This window comes from Astatotilapia calliptera, chromosome 7, assembly GCF_900246225.1.
Source record: "Astatotilapia calliptera chromosome 7, fAstCal1.2, whole genome shotgun sequence".
Classification (NCBI taxonomy): domain Eukaryota; kingdom Metazoa; phylum Chordata; class Actinopteri; order Cichliformes; family Cichlidae; genus Astatotilapia; species Astatotilapia calliptera.
In genome coordinates, this window is record NC_039308.1 from 1,132,312 (window position 1) to 1,150,617 (window position 18,306).

Here is an 18,306-nt window from a genome sequence, read left to right on the forward strand (position 1 = left end):
CAGGAAGTCCAAAAAACTCGCTGAAAAGCCTTCAGCTAATCCAAAATGCTGCAGCAAGAGTCCTGACAGGGACTAGAAAGAGAGAGCAGATTTCTCCTGTTTTGGCTTCCTGTTAAATCCAGAATTCAAAATCCTGCTCCTCACATACAAGGTCTTAAATAATCAGGCCCCATCTTATCTTAATGACCTTGTAGTACCATATCACCCTATTAGAGCACTTCGCTCTCGCTCTGCAGGCCTACTTGTTGTTCCTAGAGTATTTAAAAGTAGAATGGGAGGCAGAGCCTTCAGTTTTCAGGCCCCTCTTCTGTGGAACCAGCTTCCAGTTTGGATTCAGGAGACAGACACTAGCTCTACTTTTAAGATTAGGCTTAAAACTTTCCTTTTTGCTAAAGCATATAGTTAGGGCTGGACCAGGTGACCCCCTCTTGTCCCTCCCAATGTGTTTATATTACACAATTTCTTTTATTTTTCATGGTCACTATGTGTTCTCTTCTGCCCCTCCCTAATCTTGAGTTCTCCCTCCCCAGTGTTGCTAAGTGGTGACCATTGATAAGCATCTGACTGTTGTGGTTTTCTCCCTAACACTGTAGGTTCTTTACTTTCATATAAAGTACCTTTGAGGCGACTGCTGAATGAATATTACAGTGTACAGTTCCCTCTTTACAGGAAGCTGTAAAGCTGGTACTTGATTATGTTGTGAAACAATAGTCGGTGGACTTGTTTCTAATTTATTCCAAAACATTTTTGGAAGCATAAGTGGAGCAGTTCGGACTAACGACTACAAAAGATGACATCACTTCCTTTCATATCCTCTGAAGGACCTGTAAAAGTCTGCTTGTATTTACAGTCTCATTGTGCCACATTAAGCCTCTGTTTCAGCTCACATTTTCCTTCTCCTCCTCCTCTTCAGCGGTCTGGTACAGTCTGCTGTTGGATGAGAGGCGTTTCCCTCCCCGGGCAGTGCTGGACGAATCGGATCGACAGCAGCCCCGAAGTTTGTTTCTCCAGACAGGAAGTCAGATATGCAAACGCCTTGGCTTCTCCGTCCAGGTCAGAAACAGCCCGGGCACAATCACGGTCAAATGATTCCCATTATGTGTGAGTCCTTAAACACGAAAATGTAATACGACAAACAGGAGACGACAGATTACGGGCGTCCCATAGTTGTCGTCCTGGAGACAGGATTGCAGAACCCAGACGAGGGGCCGGTGTTGGACCCGGACTGGCAGAGCACCCAAAGAACCGAGGTGAGAGCTTCGAACACGGGTTTGAACTGCCTGATTAGCTTCAGAGCAGAGAAATTTTTTTTGCACAGGACACTTTTTATAAAGTGAAAAAAGGTAAGAAAGAAGTTGTTGTTCAGAGCAGACCAGAGTCAGCTTCTCTGAGATGTATTTTCTGATGGGAAGATGATAATCTGAAAGCTTTGGATTTACTGGTCAATCTTAAACCCGCCCTTGTGGTCACGATCTGGGTAACAGCCTGAAGTATGAGGTCAGCTCCTCTGAGTTTCCTCTGAAAGGTGAAGAGTTCAGACATCCTGACGGAGCTCGAAGTTGGCTCCAACTTTATGTCAAGAAGAGCCAGTTCAGGGACGTTGGGCAACTAATCAGGCTCTTCCCTGGAGGGCGGGGTACACTTAGAATTGCTATATATATATATTAGGGGTGCAACGATACACAAAATTCACGGTTCGGTTCGGTTCGATACTTTGGTGTCACGGTTCGATATTTTTTCGATACAAAAAAATGTTCATGCATTTTTAATTTGTCATTTATTAAAATTATAAATATATATTTTAACTCAAAAGTACAGTTTTTAAATTTAACCCTAACCCTTGTGCGTGTTTTTTATTTTGACAGCGAATGCGCACCTGCGGACCACTTATGTGCAGCCCTGGTTATTTAGCTCGTCATATTGCAGCCACAGAAATTCTTTTGTCCATGAAACCATAAAGCTGCACTTTCTTTTTGCCTTATAGTCTGATTTGTCATAACTTCTCCGTTTTGTGGTAAGCTTTTCTTTGGCTGTCACTTCTTCACCCTGACCTGTCTTATTTGGCTCAGCAGAACTAAATATATCCTGCTTTTACACACGCACTCACATAAGCTCAGCGATTCTCTGCGCGATCAACCTCTCACATGTTTAAGCTGCGGGAGATTTCACTTGTCATGTTTGCATAGTAAGCTAACGATTAATAAGACGATGTCAGAGGAATTGGTGCGCAAATTATCATCACTCACAGATCAGTGCTGTCGCTCTCTATACACAGTTCGCACGATTGCAAAGTGAAAGCAAAAAAACAAGCGCAAATTCAAACGCGATTTCAATATGTCACATATTGACAGTGGCTCACCGATGCCAATGACATAATTACCCAGCTACATTTCTGAAAGAATGCAAAAGCATTGACATATATTTTTCCTTCCTACAATAGCCCGACGGGCAGGGAAGAGAGAGATTTTGGTAGCCCGACTGAAAAAATCGCTAGCCACGGGACGTCGGGCTAGCGATTTTGCAAGCCCTGTATCTGATTGAGGAATCACTCATCTTTGGAAAAGAGAGTTTATTACAGAGAAATTTCTCTTTCCAAAATAAAAGCTATACTATCCGCTTCTTCTGGGCTATATTCTCAGCAGCATAAGGAGAATCCTGTGCTAACAGCTGTCTAAATGACTCGGCTAAAGTTAGTAGCATGCTTGTTGTTTTTGTCTTTGCACTAGGATGATGTAAATGTGCAGTCATATTCGTTGTGTTCCCACTAGTGCTTTCAGGTTAATCTCATTGAAATGACCTTAACGCCACAACACGGCAAATCTCCGTTAACGAGCTACCGCCGATCGCCCCGTGCGTGGGGCTAGACGGCCAACACGTTAACGAGCTAACTGCGCTAACACACTAGTTCCCACCCATGTAATTGAGCATTGCATGGCACATCCAACATACTGTTTTACTTTAGTGCATGACTCGCTTACCTTCAGGGTCATACGTCACATGAAAACCAAAATAATTCTGTAGATGTGCAAAGCTGGTAGAGACAGACCCTAAAAGACTGGCAGCTGGAACTGCAGCTGGTTCTACAAAGTATTGACTCAGGGGCTGAATAATTACGCACACCCCACTTTGCAGTTATTTATTTGTAAAAATGTTTGCAATCATGTATGATTTTCGTTCCACTTCTCACGTGTGCACCACTTTGTGTTGGTCTTTCACCTGGAATTCCAATAAAACTGATTCATGTTTGTGGCTGTAATGTGACAAAATGTGGGAAAGTTCAAGGGGGCCGAATACTTTTGTAAGCCTGTCGTCTGTACTGGAAGTATCTCAGAATTCTCCCTTCAGTGTTTATGTCCTGCAACAAATGGATAAATGCGTTAATCATCTTTTTTCCCCTGTAGATTCACTTCTGGAACGGATGTGAGCAGGAAGACACCTGCGTTCCTGACCTCATCCTCCATAGTCACACGGACCTGATGAGTGCTCAGTGAGTAACCCGGTCTCCACTAAACTAATCCCTCACGTCTATCCGTGTAAATTATTAAGAGACTGGTAATTATTTCTTTGCTTCACCTGTAGGCAGTTCTGCAGGTCAAACCGACGGGCTGCCAGCTCCATCTGCAGCCACCAGGGGGCGCCTGAGAGGCAGCCGTTTGTCGTGGAGTCCGAGCGAAGGAGGATGGTGGTGTTCGCCCGACTGGAGAACCAGGGAGAGAACGCATACGGAGCTGCCATCCACATCTCCACCTCCTCCAACCTGATCTTCTCCAGCCTCTTAGTGAAGGTACTCAAACTTTCTTTTCTCATCCTAAAAAGGTCAAAGTGCATGCTGGATTCATGTTATGCCGCCTCTTCCCTCAGGACCAATCAGATATCCAGATTGAGTGCTCCTCTGAGGACAGACTGGCAACCCAGAGGATCTGCAACATCAGCGCGCCATTCATGAAGTCGCTGTCTCAGGTAGGGCAGAGCTATTTTCATTCAAATTATGATTTTGGGATGAAAAAAGGATCGACCACCTGCAGTTTCCTCTTTGGTTATTATTGATGCCCTGATACAACAGCCCTTTGTTTAGGGTGATGGAGCTTCTTCTTCCTCCTAAATATGTGGACAGGTTTGAACATCACAGATAAACAGGTTATTAGCTCATCATACCGCTGTTATACAGCCAGACTAATAACAGTGATTAAACTGGGCAGAAATATGCTGCCAATGATAGCTGCTGACTAAAATCCTTCATTACCTTAACGAGTGTCCCTGTAAACATGACCGTGATCCCCACCCCTCACTGTGAGGCCCCTCAGGGCTGCTGTGTGAATAAGACTGTGCTGGAGATTATTTCCAGCTTCCTGTTAAAAAGGCTCCGGCTGCTGGTTGGGGGGAGAACACAGCCGGAGGGAAAACGGGTTCAGCCGCAGACGACGACAGGCTGCAGTGGAAAATAAAATAAATAAAAAACAGAAAACAAAGAAGCTTCACACGATGATGTGATGGAGCAGACATTTAACGTTCTGACTAAAATGTTCTAATTAAGGATGTTAGGCCAGGAGAAGGAGACGATTAAATGCTTTTGATCCTGAGAGGATGAATTTGCACCTGCTTCTTTCCTGTCCAGGTAACTTTCAATGTGGAGTTTGAGTTCAGCCGCTACATCTTCCTGGATTACGTACATGTGGTCATGGTAACTACCAGGTAAGACAACTGAACATGTGTAACGTGATGTCACAGAAGTAAATCACGATTATTATTTTCTGTCCTCTGACGAGATTTTATACAACAATATTAAGGAGAACAAAAACTCCATCCTGTGATTCACAGGGTAGGATCGGGGCGATCGGGGTAGGATCGGGAGGGGATCAGGGTTAGGATCCGCAGGGTAGGATCAGGCGAGCGGAGTCGGTGACAGACGCGGGCAATCAGGGTGATCGGGGCGGAGCGTGATCCGATGGTACGATCGGAGGATCAGATAGATGGGTTGACCTCATGAGACGGGTAAATCTAGATTGGTACCGCGGGTGATAGGAAGTCATGCGTCGCGTGGGGCGAGGAGGAGACGTTGACCCTTGTGTCATGAGTCGCTGTGCGGCAGGAAGGAGTTGGACCCAAAATGCAGGCACTCGGGCACGAGGTTTAAACACGAAGAACTCGGCTTTATTTGCTGGCAGGAAAAAGTCATACAAAAGTAAACTAAACCCACAGAGAGACACAGGGAGATCCACACAGCATGAGGGACGACACGACACTGACTCAGAGAAACACAGGGCTTAAATACACTGGGAAGTAACGAGGGGGAATGAGACACAGAAGGAGGGCACAGCTGGGAGAAATCAGGACTGACGAGACAAGCAAAGCAGGACACATTCACATAAGACACGGACCTTCAAAGTAAAACAGGAAGTATGACACAGAGACGCGAACTTGACACGGTGGAGACAGCAACTAAGAAACACAGAGACATAAACCATAATGCAGAGGACTCTAAGAACCGAAAGCCACAGAGGGGAACTCAAACATGCAGACAGAACAGAGGGGACACAGAGACACATGAAGGGCAGGGGATCGAAACTAGAAACCATAGAATAACTCACACAAGTACGATAATACAAACATCACAAAGAACTAAACATGCTGGGTCAGGAGACCCAGGACCCTGACACCTTGACGTCCGTTGGGGAGAACATCATGAAGAATAGATATGAAATGAGACAGCTGGAGTGGAGGTGGGTTGCAGAGAGGCTGACAGCAGCAGCAGGTGAAAGCAGCCTAAAATATGATTATCAGGGTCCTGAGTAGGAATGTGCGAACCAAATGAGAAGCATGTGGAACACTGGGAATCACTGGAAAGCTGCAGGGAAGCAGTTGCTGACGGAATCAGCTCATCGGGAACAGGTGAGATGAAGAGTGTACATCTGAACCTGACGAGGACGGGCAGACACAGAAAACTGACAACCTAAATATAGCAGGAGAAATGTTTGAGCAGTATATTTTTAACTGACTTGTTATTGTAATGAGTCTTTATCGTATTTATTGTAACATTTATTATATGATATTTTATATAATATTTTATTATATTAATACTATTCTGATTAGGTCGTATTTTAACCGTAGCACAGAGATGTAAGTAACTAGCTAGTTCTTCGTGGTCAATGACAAATAATTATTTAATCCCTGATCCAGTTTCATAAAACATCAGCTGGGAATCTGTGCCGTGTTTATTAAAGAGGAAAGAATGAGGTTATGTGAGTTTTCTGTCCTGACTGCTGCAGGATTAGATTAAAAGTTATGGATGGATTTGCATGAAAGTGTTCCCAGAGGTAGCGAAGTGATTAACTTTTGGAGTCGATTAACATCTGGATCTGGATCCAGGAATTTCCAGAAGGATCATTTATGGCTGCGAGACAGGAGAACATTAGAAACTTCGACAGGAGACCAGGTGAATTCCTACCTGAGCGTGTGTGATGGTGTTTTGGTGATTACTCACAGATGAATCCAGATCCAGGGACTCAGGTATCGCTGTTCAGCTTCATGAAGCAGAAGAAACAACCAGAAAACAGATGATATGATTTAAAGACGGAAACAGTAAAAAAGACGATAAAAACTTGATTTTAAGAAACCCAGTCCATACAGGTTTGGTTTCTAAATGTTTTGTTTAAAGGAGGAAAGAGGAAGTTTGCTCCAAATAAAAGAATCGCTTCCTGTGGGAGGTTTGACTGTGATGGCGAAGGCTCGATGATTGGTGCGACCAAAGAAACACCTGGATGCATCTGATTGGTCAGATGGAGCCAGATGTATGTCATAATTTATGGACACGTGGTGGGACGAGCGCGATTCTCTCCTGCTCATCTTGGACAAAGTTTAAACCTTTCATTTATTTTGGTGGTAACACAGCCTGGAGTGTTTGGTTGAGTATTTGTAAGTAAATATAAATAAAATACTTTGAATTATTTGTAATCACAGATTAATTATGCCCTTCGCCGTGGGCTGTATTGTAAAGTGTTACGTTGAACTTTCAAGCTTTCGTCCTTTTAAGCGTGCTTATCTGTGTGTTACTCAGTGAGGGGGACGAGGGTTACCCGGACGACAACACCAATGACATCTTTCTCCCCCTGAAATACCAAACCGAGCTCCTCTTCACCAGGTGGCTGAAGCTTTTGAGCTTTTTGTGATTTGAAAGTTTAAAAAGTTGCATCTGCGCATTCAGAAGAGTTCACGTGTGTCTGCTTTCTTCCTTCTCTGGACAGAGACCCTCCTCGTTTTGTAATCAGAGCTGACTCCTCCTCCTCTTCGTCCTGGGACCAATCAGACAGCAGCTCTCACACCTTCAACCTCTCCTATTACGTGAGTGAAACAAACTGTGTGCATGTTTGCAGATGTTTGCTCATAAAGACGTTCTGATGCGGTTCTCCCGTGTGTGCAGATCCAGAACCTGGGCCTGTTCTCGGTGCAGGGCGTCCTGTTCGGGGCTGATGTCTGGGCTGTGACCATGAGAGGAAACCAGCTGCTGAACATTACGGACGTCAGCATCGAACAGGTGACGCTGGAAATCTTTGTGCTGTGGTTATCTCTGTTCACCGACGCTGCAGGAACAGATGGCTCGCTTGAATGAGCCTTCCCTGTACTTTCAGGTTTTACCCTTAATGAAGGATTAAATCGATTTAAAATGAAACTCCCGCCTTTGTTGCTGCAAAGCCCTCAGCTTTCACTGTACAGGCATCACTTATTCACTAAACTGTGAGGAGCGTGAGTGACAGCAGCGCCACCTGCCTGTCACATATCTACTGCAAACGGAGGGTTTCTCTTTTTCTGTCCTGTCGCCGTGTTTCTGACTTACTGTGCTCAGCTGCTTTTTTAATGTTTTGGCCCAGATTGGCGAAGCAGCAATCAAAGCTAGAGGTTACCATTATAACGGAGTCCTCCTCTTCCTCCCAGCAGGCAGCGGGATCCCGCTGCACGCTGCCTCATGTTAGAATGAGCAGTCCTGTCACACCTGAGGATCTGACTCACCTGTCACAGCTGGTAAGGCTGAAGGAGCCTGTTAGAGTCAGGATAACAGTGGAGTTAAACAACAGTGTTTCCCAGAGTGTGTGTGTGTGTGTGTGTGTGTGCGCAGAACCACAGTAACAGCGCGAACATGGAGGTCCGGTGCCAACTGAACCTCCCGCCCTCCCGAGAGGTGAAGGTGACGCTCACAGGAAGCCTTCAGCTCGCTGCTCTGCTCGCCGTGAGTTCCTCCCATCTGTCGTTTTCATAAAGCGAGACAAAGCTCAGGAAACAGGAAGTCCATCAAATTCCCGACTAACCAGAAACAGGCTCAGTTTAGTGAAACTCAGATTAGCCGCAGGAGAAAGCACAGGTGGCGCTCACTACCTGTTTAACTCTTTCAGGTGAAGTTCAGGTCTCTGGAGCTGCTGACCGCCGCCTCCATCCAGCTGGAAGCGTCTAGTCCCATTTTCCTCCAGGAGGACCGACCTGTCAGACAGGTGAGCCCATCAGCATCGCTCTCCCATTGGAGGACAGAGGTCACTCTGGGATAAACAGGTTTAACCTCCCAACTCTTTGTGACTGAACCCAGTGGCCTTCTATCAGCTGACCACAACGTTCACGCCAACGTTTTAAATCACCTGATCATCAGCGCTTCACACACACAGAGCGGTGCTGCCACCTGCTGTCAGGAACTATTACACCCTTTTGCTTTACATTAAAAACACATTGAGCCACATGGAGTACGGAGGACCAAAGGTGCCAAAATGCAACGAATAAAATATAAAAAGAAACTAGTCCTTAATTATGTCGGAATCTAAATGAAGATAAAACCTTATTTTTGATATTATTTCCTTTTAATTGGTTCCTCTATTTACATCCTGTGTAATTTCTCCAATAATGTACGTCTCTTTAATTTTCTATTTCTGCATATTTTTTCAAATGTATTTTCTTTATTGTATCTTGTTTCATTTTTGCATTTCTTCAAACATTTCTTTGTTACACATGAAGCAACGATCGTGTCTCTGAGTTTACATTTAAAAATGGTGGAAAAGGGAAGAAAACCTCAGAAACACCTGAACTCATCATTTTCAGTCAACATTATTTAAGTTTGACTCCATATTTCTATGTTAAATTATACTCCGTGTTTGAGGACTTCATTAGACCGCCTGACATAAAAACAGAAATCTGTCAAACACTGGTTTCACACACACTCAGGTGGTTTGTGCTGTAACTGCAGATCATTCTGGACCTGAGGAAGGAGGAGGATCACTCCATCCCCATCTGGATCATAGTGGGAAGCTCACTGGGAGGTTTGCTGCTGCTGGCCTTACTGGTCCTCGCTCTGTGGAAGGTAAAAACACACACGGAGCCTCGAACATCATCAGAGTACTCCTCTGTTCTGAGCTCTGCTCTACAGTGGACGTCTGGATCAAACGGCTCTACTGTCCGTCACAAACCGTAAATCCTTGTTTTCTCTTCAGCTCGGCTTCTTTAACAGACGGAGAAGAAAGGAGGAAGAGGAGCAGCCTGTGGCCAATGGGAAGACGGCACAGGAGCTATAACGTGGCTGACATCACCGCCGCATCATTCCTCGCCGGCCTGCAAAGTCTTAAATTAATGTTCCCGATGAAATTTAACCTTAAAGACACTGAGAAAATCTGACGACCTCACATGGGTCACCTGAACGCATCACGTGCCTCCACCCGTCACTCAGGGACTGCGACCCTCACCTTAAACCCGCCTCTTCGTCCACGCGATGTGCGATTGAAGCTACCCACAGACTGTATATAAAAGACGGAGTCAGCATTAGAAACATCGAAGGGTTAGGATTCTTCAGCGTCGCCGACGTCTGCCTTTCATGTGAGAACTTCACAGGTGTGACGGAGGCCTCGTGACAACGGAGAGCGATGGAGTAAATATTTAAACGGAGGCTGACGGGGCAGAAAGAAAACTACCTAACATTCGTCTGATTTCATCTTCTTAAATTGTAAATATATCCTATTAATGCTTATATATTGTAGCTGATGCACTTTTGTTTAAAAGTCAAACTTGAACTTGTGTAAATATTCACATGTATGACGAATGAGGGCCGAGGCGTCACCGTCGAAGCGGTTTCCGCTCTGCCTGTTAATGTCAGAATAAAGACGAGAAATATAAAAGTCGTGTCCGTCTGTTCGCTCACGTTTACCTTCTTTGTCTGAAATTTGGACTCTTTAATAACCTGAAATGTTGAGATCATTCAAAATTTTCTTTAAATTTTCTGGATAAATCTCAAAAGTTTGAGTAAATATTTTAAAAGTTTGAATCAGAGATCCTGAAATTTCAAGTTCCTCCCGAGTCTGTTTGTTGTACCCATCCATCCGTGTTCTTGTCACTTTGAGATAAATTGAAATTCTAAATTCAGAATCTCAAATTTCGACTTATTTAGACGAAAATTGAAATTTTGAGACGCCCAACTCAAACTTTGAAAAGTAACAGCCTTTACAGGGACGTGTAACTTGACCAGACACATTTATGGCAGTTATTATTATTATTTTTTAATCAAGCTCAGTTTTTCAGATCTGACCAATCAGATCACTGCATTTTCTTACTCGTAGCTCAAACGCACACCGCTACTGAATATAAAACTAGTAAAACAGTCACGTGTGACGCCCGACACACCGCTGGCTGCCGCTCCAGGTCGGTCTGCATCCTCAGGTGTGGTCCCGCCTCTCAGTGCTCGACTGAGTCCTGAAACACGGACCAAAGCTTCGACTCCAGGATCAGTTTTTTATATGTTTTCACAAAACACACCCACACATCTGGAGGTTCTGATCCTTGAAATTTGGGATTGTGTCACGTTCTCCCGCACGTCGATGTGCAATGAAGTTCCGACTTAAACATTTGGAAATCTTATAAAGAAGCAGCTTGAAAGTTTGAAACACCCGACGTTTGAATGATTGCAGAATCGTTTCCAATAACTTTTTTCAGAAATTTACCTTACTCGTGGTTTGCATTTTCCCGCCCAGTGGCAGAAATAAGGCGGCCATCGCAGACACAAGGCTCCTCCTCAGACAGGCTGAAGAGCTCGGCGTTCAGCCGCTCTTCCTCCTCACGTTGAGGTGGTTGCTGGGAACCCCGCAGTCCTGAACCTGGACACTTTACTCATCTGAATTTTGGCAGTTTCAATTTCAAAGACGGAAAAGAAATCAACAACAGGACACAGCAGCTGAGCTCAGACAGAAGACTTTAATTTAACAGCATTCACCCCGCAGGAAGTACCCATCAGCTGACATCTCTTACGTTTTCCTGGCACACTGAGCATCTTTGGCTTCATCTCAGCCACAGAAACCTGCTTTTAATGAAAAAAAGGTCCCACCAGGACACAAACACTCCTGCAATGATAGTTGTAAGAAATTAAAAATGAATTAAACAGAACGAGCTCTGTGGATGGCACAGACTAATGCCCTGTGAGCACATGGGTAATAAAAGCTGGAGTTTTATTAGGAGAGCAAACGCTCTCCAACACCTGATTACAGGACGCCAAACGGTGGCCCAAGAAGAGCCTCGAGAAAGTTTCCACCATGATCGGCTTGTTAAACCTGATGTTTAACGGTCAATTGAGGTGCGAGCGCTCCCAAACAGAGTAAAACAACCCGAACGCTTGGCTGTCCTCCCAAGTGTTATAATAAAGTCTGATGTTAAACACAGGAGGAAACATCAGCAGGAAACTTTTCTAAATCTCACACCATTCCCACCTCAGGTCTACATTTGAACATCACATTATTGCAATAAACATGAGAGCAGGTGAGATTTGGCACCTGTGTGGAAAATAAGAGCGGGCCTCTGCTGGAGCATCCACAGCTTTGCTCTCAAACGTCTCATCCTCACTTTGGACCAAACAGGCCGGGCCTTAGCGAGCATCTAAAGCTCAACGACCTGAGCACAAATGTTCACGAACGTGACGTTTGGGTTAAAGGTGTTTATAAAGTGACAGGCAGCTTCAGTAGGGGAGGGATGTGAGAAGAGTCGGACCTGCTCCCAGATAAATAAAACGCCGCGGCGTCGATATTCAACATCCGGCAGGAATGCAAAAAACGCCCGCAGAGCATCGATCAAAACCTTCATCCTCTAACGTCCCTCCTGGAGGATCCTGCTCCAGATCTGGAAAATTAATCCGCCGACTCCAGTCTCACACCGCTAAACGCTAGCACCGAGTAAGATTACCATTTATTTCTCAACCACTCACTTTAACGACGCTCATATTAAAACTTAAAGCCAGAAACGGCCCATCAGACTGGATGCGAGTCGGGATTATCCGGACGTTTTACTTAAAGGCACTGCTGATCCCGGTGAGGTGACGCCTACGATGCAGAAATCTGAAACCTGCACTCAAAACTGATTTCTTTTCCTTGTTTGGTTTCAGATCCAGTTTTAAAATCTTTGATTCTTGCAGCGGGGCGTTCACCAACACGAGAGGCTTTCAACAAACGCCAAAACATTACAGTAAATTCCACGGGCGGTTCTGCAGATCCCCAACGCCTCGGTCAATTTTCAAGTCTGCGAGTGCGCAAGGGTGACGCAGATATGGTCATTAACGCCCAGGCGACGCCACACCAGCTCCCCACGTGTCAGTCGGAAGGCCGCCGGCAGTCGAGTCCCCCGCCCCCGAAACGCTCGCAGCTTCCCAAGAGTCAGCGTGGAGAAACATCCATCACGGCGAGCTTGAGATGTGCTCGTTATCTAAACCGTAAGAGACCGACTGACGAGCCTTTTGTTGGCTCACTTTTCACATCCTGGTGTCAAAAGTTAGAATAAAATAAAACTTTGTCACGTTATGGCATCAAAGTGTAACTCCTGCTGATTTCTACAACAGCAGGAGAGACGTCGGTTTGAACACTTCAACTGAATCTGGGCTTCAAGACTCAGTTCGACCCTCGGCGGAGGCTTTTTGGCACATACTTCTCCATTAACTAAAAAAAAAAACTAACTTTATCGGGACATAAAATCTGCATTCAGACAAATCTGATGAAACTCCGTGTAAAGGTCGTCTGTTTTCTTTCTAACACTAAACTTTGACATTTTTTATGCTGTTTCTTTTTAGAATTTCTCAGACAGTGAGAGAAAGTCAAAGCAGCTCATTTGCAGTTATTTTATCAGAAATCTCATTAAAAAAACAACAAAAACAAAACCCGACACAGCTGATGAGAAAAAGGCTGAACGCTGCCCAAATAAATACCCACAACTATAAATAAAAGGGCGTGGAAGGATTCAGAGCAGGAGTGTCCGCACAGTTTCTTTAGAGCCAGAAGAAAAAGTTGAACTCAAACGTGATGAAGCAGACGTCTGAATTCAGCCTCGACCCGCCACAGTCAGGAACAACCCCAATAAAAACTTCTCTCCAATTAAAAAATAATCCTCTGCGTGACGGCTGATTGGTGGTTGAGCTCGGTCGTCCGGCGGCGTCTCTTCAGGCACTCGTTCCTTCGGTCCGATCATTTCTTCTTACACAATCACGGCGACGTGGCGGCAGCTTCCTGGCAGAGAGGTAAGGCAAAACAGGAAGCTGCCTGGTGCTGCCGAAAAGAAAAAAAAGATTTTTTTTATATAAAAATGCTCAAAAAACGATCTGAGCTGCCAACCTCAGCACCGTGTGAACTGTTAGAAAAACGTTTTTAAAAATCGTCCGGCGTCAGTGGAACTCCACGAACTCTTCGAGCGTTTTGGGGATCTGGTTGCGATACGTGATCTGGTGCTGCCGGACGGCGCGCGCCGCCAGGCACTTGAGGCTCATCTTCATCTGCGTCTTCAGCAGGATCTCGGACACGCCCGTCGTGCTCTTGTCCAGCGGCGTCTTGTTCTGCTTGTTGGTCATATCCGTGTGCGCGCCGGCCTCCACTAGGTTGATGATGATGGCGTGCAGCGTGAGGAAGTCGCTGATGGGCCGGTTGTACTGGACGATGACGTGCAGCGGCGTGTTGCCCTCGTTGTCGATGGCATTGACCTGCGCGCCGCAGTCGATCAGCAGCTTGGTGACCTGCGCGTTGGGGAAGCTGCACACATCGTTGGTGTGGAAGTCATCCACCGGCGTGGTGGAGCTGATGGCGAGGTGGAGCAGCGAGGCGCCCTCGCGTGACCGCGGATCTAGCTGGATCAGGTCGTAGATGTGCTTGTTGATGGCGGCGCGCTGCGCGTCGCTGCAGGTGGTTTTAGTGGAGATGCACGCCAGGTACAGGAAGGTGAAGACGTTGGACTCGTAACTCTCCATGGCCTGTGGCAGCTCGGATTCAGCGGCGGCCTCCACGCGAACCATGCTGCGCTGAATCTCCAGAACGCTGCAACTCAGCACCTGCTCGACAGCGGCGGCTGACACGTGCTCCTTCAGGTGGACCATCTGCGAGAACACCTGGGCAAAGCGCAGCAGGTCCTTGTGCGTGTTGCGGTTTCCTTTCTGCCGCAGGCGGAGGGCGTGCAGCCACAGCTTGATGCACTGTTCAAACTCCATGTTGTCAGCGTAGACGGCGCCACGGTAGATTATCGGATGCGACACGTCGATATTGTCCGAGCCCAGGATCCGCTCTCGGATCATCAGTCCCTCCATGTGCAGGGCGTCGCGGTCCACCCTGATGGCCTCCAGGTCCTGCAGCGTTTGACACTCGCGGCGCCCTCCGTAAGCCTCGACGGCTGGGAACAGTTCCTTGGTGATGTTGTTGTCTGGATCGCGGTAGCGCTCCATCATGGCCGCGTGGAGGTAGTGGTACGTCCTCTGTATGTCGTAGTTCTCCCTGTCGTTGGCGAACGAGGCGCCCAGCAGCTCCAGGGCCTCGATGCGGCTGTGAGGGTCGCAGTCGGCGTGCGCCAGCAGCAGCTCCACCACGTCAGCCTTGCAGCTCTCCGCCGCCACTTTCAGCGGCGTCATGCCGTGCCCGTTCACCACCATGGATGCCTGGCATTGCATCAGCTCTTTGACAATGTCCAGATGTCCTGCCTCAGCTGCAAAGTGCAGCGCGGTGGCCCCGCAGTGGGCCTTGGCGTTGGGGTCCGCCCCCTTCTCCAACAGGAACCTCACCACCTCCGTGTGGCCTTTGTAGGCGGCAATCATCAGACAGGTGTTGTTGAACTTGTTGGTGATGCTGATGTCGGCGTTGTGCTCCACCAGGTAGCGAACGATGTCCAGACGCCCGTCGAAGCAGGCGGCTCGCAGGGGGGTGGAGTTTGTGATGGTGGTGTGGTTGACGTTGGCGTGGTGACTCACCAGAAGACGCACCACCTCGAAGTGTCCTGCGCCGGCTGCACACCACAGCGCCGTGGCACCGTCGATGACGTAGCTGCAGGCCAGAGACAACAAACGTTAACGTGTCATCATCCTCCGGTTAAATGGTCACGATTCAAACAACAACGACAGTAACGACTACAAGAACAATAAAAACAGATTCAACTGTTGGTTGAATTGTAATTTTCAGGAGTTCTGTCCTTCACCCATTCAGTGTTTTCTAAATGAAAGCCGTTTACGTAGAGCAGGTGTCAGTTTACCAAAACTCATGAAAACAGAACAATCTCAGTAAAATTCAAGCTCTCTTTTGTCTGGTTATGAATCAAGCGCGCCCTCTTCCTTTACTGCAGAGAGCACACAGTGGGACTGACTGTGACGTTGATGACTGAGGACCAGAGGACACAGACATGCTTTGAATACATCTGTCGACCTCCACGAGATGTTTGAACCATCAGAGATAAAACGCCGCGGTCTTTGTGCCGTTCCACGGAGACTCTGAACCGTCACGTTTGGATAGCGGCAGCAGACCTGCAGCATGTCGACCCCTCAGGCTGCTCATCTGTTTCCTGACAAACTGCTCATTAAACGAGGAATAATTTAAAAAGCAAACACCTGCTGAGGTAAAGAGCCGCTGAATGAAGCTTTTGGTTTCAATGCTTTTAAAATGAAACAGAAACCTGGTCTTTCCCCGTGATCCGGATTCTCTTATCACTTCAAAGGTGCTCTGATTATCTAACCGAGCCTTCAGCCTCATCACGTAAAGCACTGAAGAACATTTAACAGCACGTTTACAGGCAGACCTCGCTGCAGTGAAACAGATCGCTTATATAACGGTAAACATACAGTACCTCATTTTTTTAGAGTATTTGATAGAAACCAGATTATAGTATTCATATATATCCTCTTGATGTGTTCGCATCACCCCTCCCTGACCTGCACTCAATCTACAGCAGGCGGTGCTGGACCAAGGCCAGGAAGATGGTGAAGGACCTCAGCCATCCCAACAACAGACTGTTCTCTCTGCTGAGGTCAGGAAAGCGATTCCGCTCCCTGAAGACCAACACAGAGAGACTGAGGAGGAGCTTCTTCCCGCAGGCGATACGGTCTCTCAATCACACCACCACACAGTACTGACCCACACATGCAGTTCTTACACACACACTGGACTTTCTGGACTTTGTTTTCACTTCATCACTTAAATCACTTTAAGCATATTTGCACTGCACAAGACATAATGTGGATCGCACAACACTGGACATTATATTCTTCATTTCCGGTTAATACTTGTACAGCTGCTGTTATTGTGTATATATTTATTTATATTTCTTCATACATTCTTATATAGTTCTATATTGTGTATTTTGTTGTACAGTTATTTTATTTTCAACTTTAATTTATATATTTTATCTTATTCTCCCAGTTAAATTTGCCCTTCATTCTAATTTGTGTTGTACAGTTATTTCATTTTTAACCTTAATTTATATTTTATTCCTTCCTAGTTAAATTTACCCTTTTTAATTTTTCATATTTATTTCCTATCTTATTCATAGCCTTTTCCTTTTTTTGTTTTCTTTAGGTCACGAGCAGTTGTCCAAGCATTTCACTACATATCGTACTGTGTATGACTGTGTACGTGACAAATAAAATTTGAATTTGAATCAACTTAGAATTAATCCATTAAAATATACGGTATATATGGTTCGCAGCGTGTGGAAGTGGAATACAGTGGCCGAGATGGAAATCGTCTTTTCACCTGATCACATTTTATGTATGTGATCAGAGACGCCCGCACAGAGTACGACTTATCCCCAAACACCACAAACCGCTGTCAGACCATACTATGACTTTCACACATGTACGCCTTCATCATCCCGCTCTCCTCCTCCTCCAACAACGACAGATCCATTTCAAACAGTTTCACTAATGCAGACTAACAGCAGCTAACAGCTGTAAAATGTAATAACTGTCCTTTTTAAACATCCTCTAAAACTGTTTCCAACAAAAATGTCTTATTAGTTCTCCATCATCATGTCAGACTTTTTCCATTTTTAACCTCTGACCCTTTTTTCACAAATGCACCAGTTTTGTTTCTGTTAACTTCTGTTAAGTTTATTCATTTCCCAAGATTAGTTTGATTGACACTTATTTAGGGCACTATATGAAAGCTGCTGTGGACATAAGCTGGTGCAGCAGGTTAGCAGGTGAGGACCAGTCAAACTACATCAGACGAATTTCTGTAAACTCGGTTTTTCTTTTAACAAACACTTTGAGTTTTGCGTGACCTCTGTCCTGCCTGACTTCATGAAACTGGTGATATCTGAGTAATAAACCTGGCTGTGGAGCGCAGGTAGCCTCGGGTGAGCTCGTACCCGTCAAACCGAACCGTGCCGGTCTGCTCGGTGTCCACCTTGTAGTGGTCCAGGAGGAGCCGGACCACCTTGTCGTGGCCGTTCCGCGCCGCGATGATCAGCGGGGTGGACCTCTGGCCGCTCAGGTGGGTCACGTAGCTCAGCAGGAACTGCGTCTCCGCCTCGGAGTGGTTCAGCAGCAGCGCGGCCAGGGTCAGGACTCGGCCCTCGCTGGCAGCCTTGTACACATACCCGGCCAGAGACTCCATGAGAGCCCGAGAGGAAGCCAGGAGCTCCGCGTTCTTCCAAACTGACAGCGTCCACTCCCCCGGAGCGATCCGCCTCCCATTAAAGAGTCCACACCGGCCCCGGGGGTGACATGAAACGGCTCTGTCCTACCTACAGCCCCGGAGGAAACGTTCAGAGGTCCCGGCTGGTTTGACTATAAGCACTGGACTCTGGGTGTGAGTCTCCGGGCAGCAGCAGAGCGAGTGGACCGGTTAGCTCCGACGGCTAACTGCTAACGTCAGCGAGCGGCTTCCAAAGCGTGTCTGAGGTCAAAGGTCAGATAAATGACACCTCCTGTTGTTGCTGAAAATAAAAACGACGTCCCGCAGCGTCAAACACTCAGAAACAAACAGCTGATTTCAGCGTTCACGGAAGTTTCCGCTTTAAAACACCTCCGACAGGAACGTTCTCCAGCAACTTCTGTTCCCGCCTCTT

At 46.4% G+C, this 18,306-nt stretch overlaps 2 protein-coding genes and 1 long non-coding RNA gene across 6 annotated transcripts in view; 1 reads left to right on the top strand and 2 right to left on the bottom strand.

Annotated features, from left to right (window-relative positions):
• itga11b (integrin, alpha 11b) overlaps positions 1-10,142 on the top strand; it is a 36,836-nt gene extending 26,694 nt beyond the window's left edge. For 2 of the 4 annotated variants that reach the window (XM_026172398.1, XM_026172396.1), the window contains 14 exons: positions 914-1,053; positions 1,140-1,250; positions 3,402-3,487; positions 3,580-3,784; positions 3,862-3,960; positions 4,616-4,692; positions 7,055-7,138; positions 7,242-7,338; positions 7,418-7,531; positions 7,930-8,016; positions 8,111-8,221; positions 8,385-8,480; positions 9,221-9,334; positions 9,465-10,142. In XM_026172398.1, the coding sequence (XP_026028183.1) occupies positions 914-1,053; positions 1,140-1,250; positions 3,402-3,487; positions 3,580-3,784; positions 3,862-3,960; positions 4,616-4,692; positions 7,055-7,138; positions 7,242-7,338; positions 7,418-7,531; positions 7,930-8,016; positions 8,111-8,221; positions 8,385-8,480; positions 9,221-9,334; positions 9,465-9,545 (1,502 nt within the window). In that variant the 3' untranslated portion in view covers positions 9,546-10,142. The remainder of the gene's footprint in view (positions 1-913; positions 1,054-1,139; positions 1,251-3,401; positions 3,488-3,579; positions 3,785-3,861; positions 3,961-4,615; positions 4,693-7,054; positions 7,139-7,241; positions 7,339-7,417; positions 7,532-7,929; positions 8,017-8,110; positions 8,222-8,384; positions 8,481-9,220; positions 9,335-9,464) is intronic. The other 2 variants (XM_026172399.1, XM_026172397.1) reach the window with 1 other exon arrangement.
• LOC113025034 (uncharacterized) lies at positions 3,857-6,912 on the bottom strand. Its single transcript, XR_003272751.1, has 4 exons — positions 6,482-6,912; positions 4,244-4,429; positions 4,020-4,098; positions 3,857-3,920 (listed from the first exon to the last, which is right to left on the bottom strand). It is a non-coding gene; the product is annotated as an uncharacterized LOC113025034 (long non-coding RNA).
• Positions 10,143-11,192: 1,050 nt separating the features above from the next.
• fem1b (fem-1 homolog b) lies at positions 11,193-18,292 on the bottom strand. The gene is made up of 2 exons (XM_026172400.1): positions 17,605-18,292; positions 11,193-15,290 (listed from the first exon to the last, which is right to left on the bottom strand). The coding sequence occupies exons 1-2, from the start codon at positions 17,850-17,852 to the stop codon at positions 13,655-13,657; spliced, it is 1,884 nt and encodes a 627-aa protein (XP_026028185.1). The 5' UTR covers positions 17,853-18,292; the 3' UTR covers positions 11,193-13,654.
• Between the last annotated feature and the right edge of the window lie 14 nt (positions 18,293-18,306).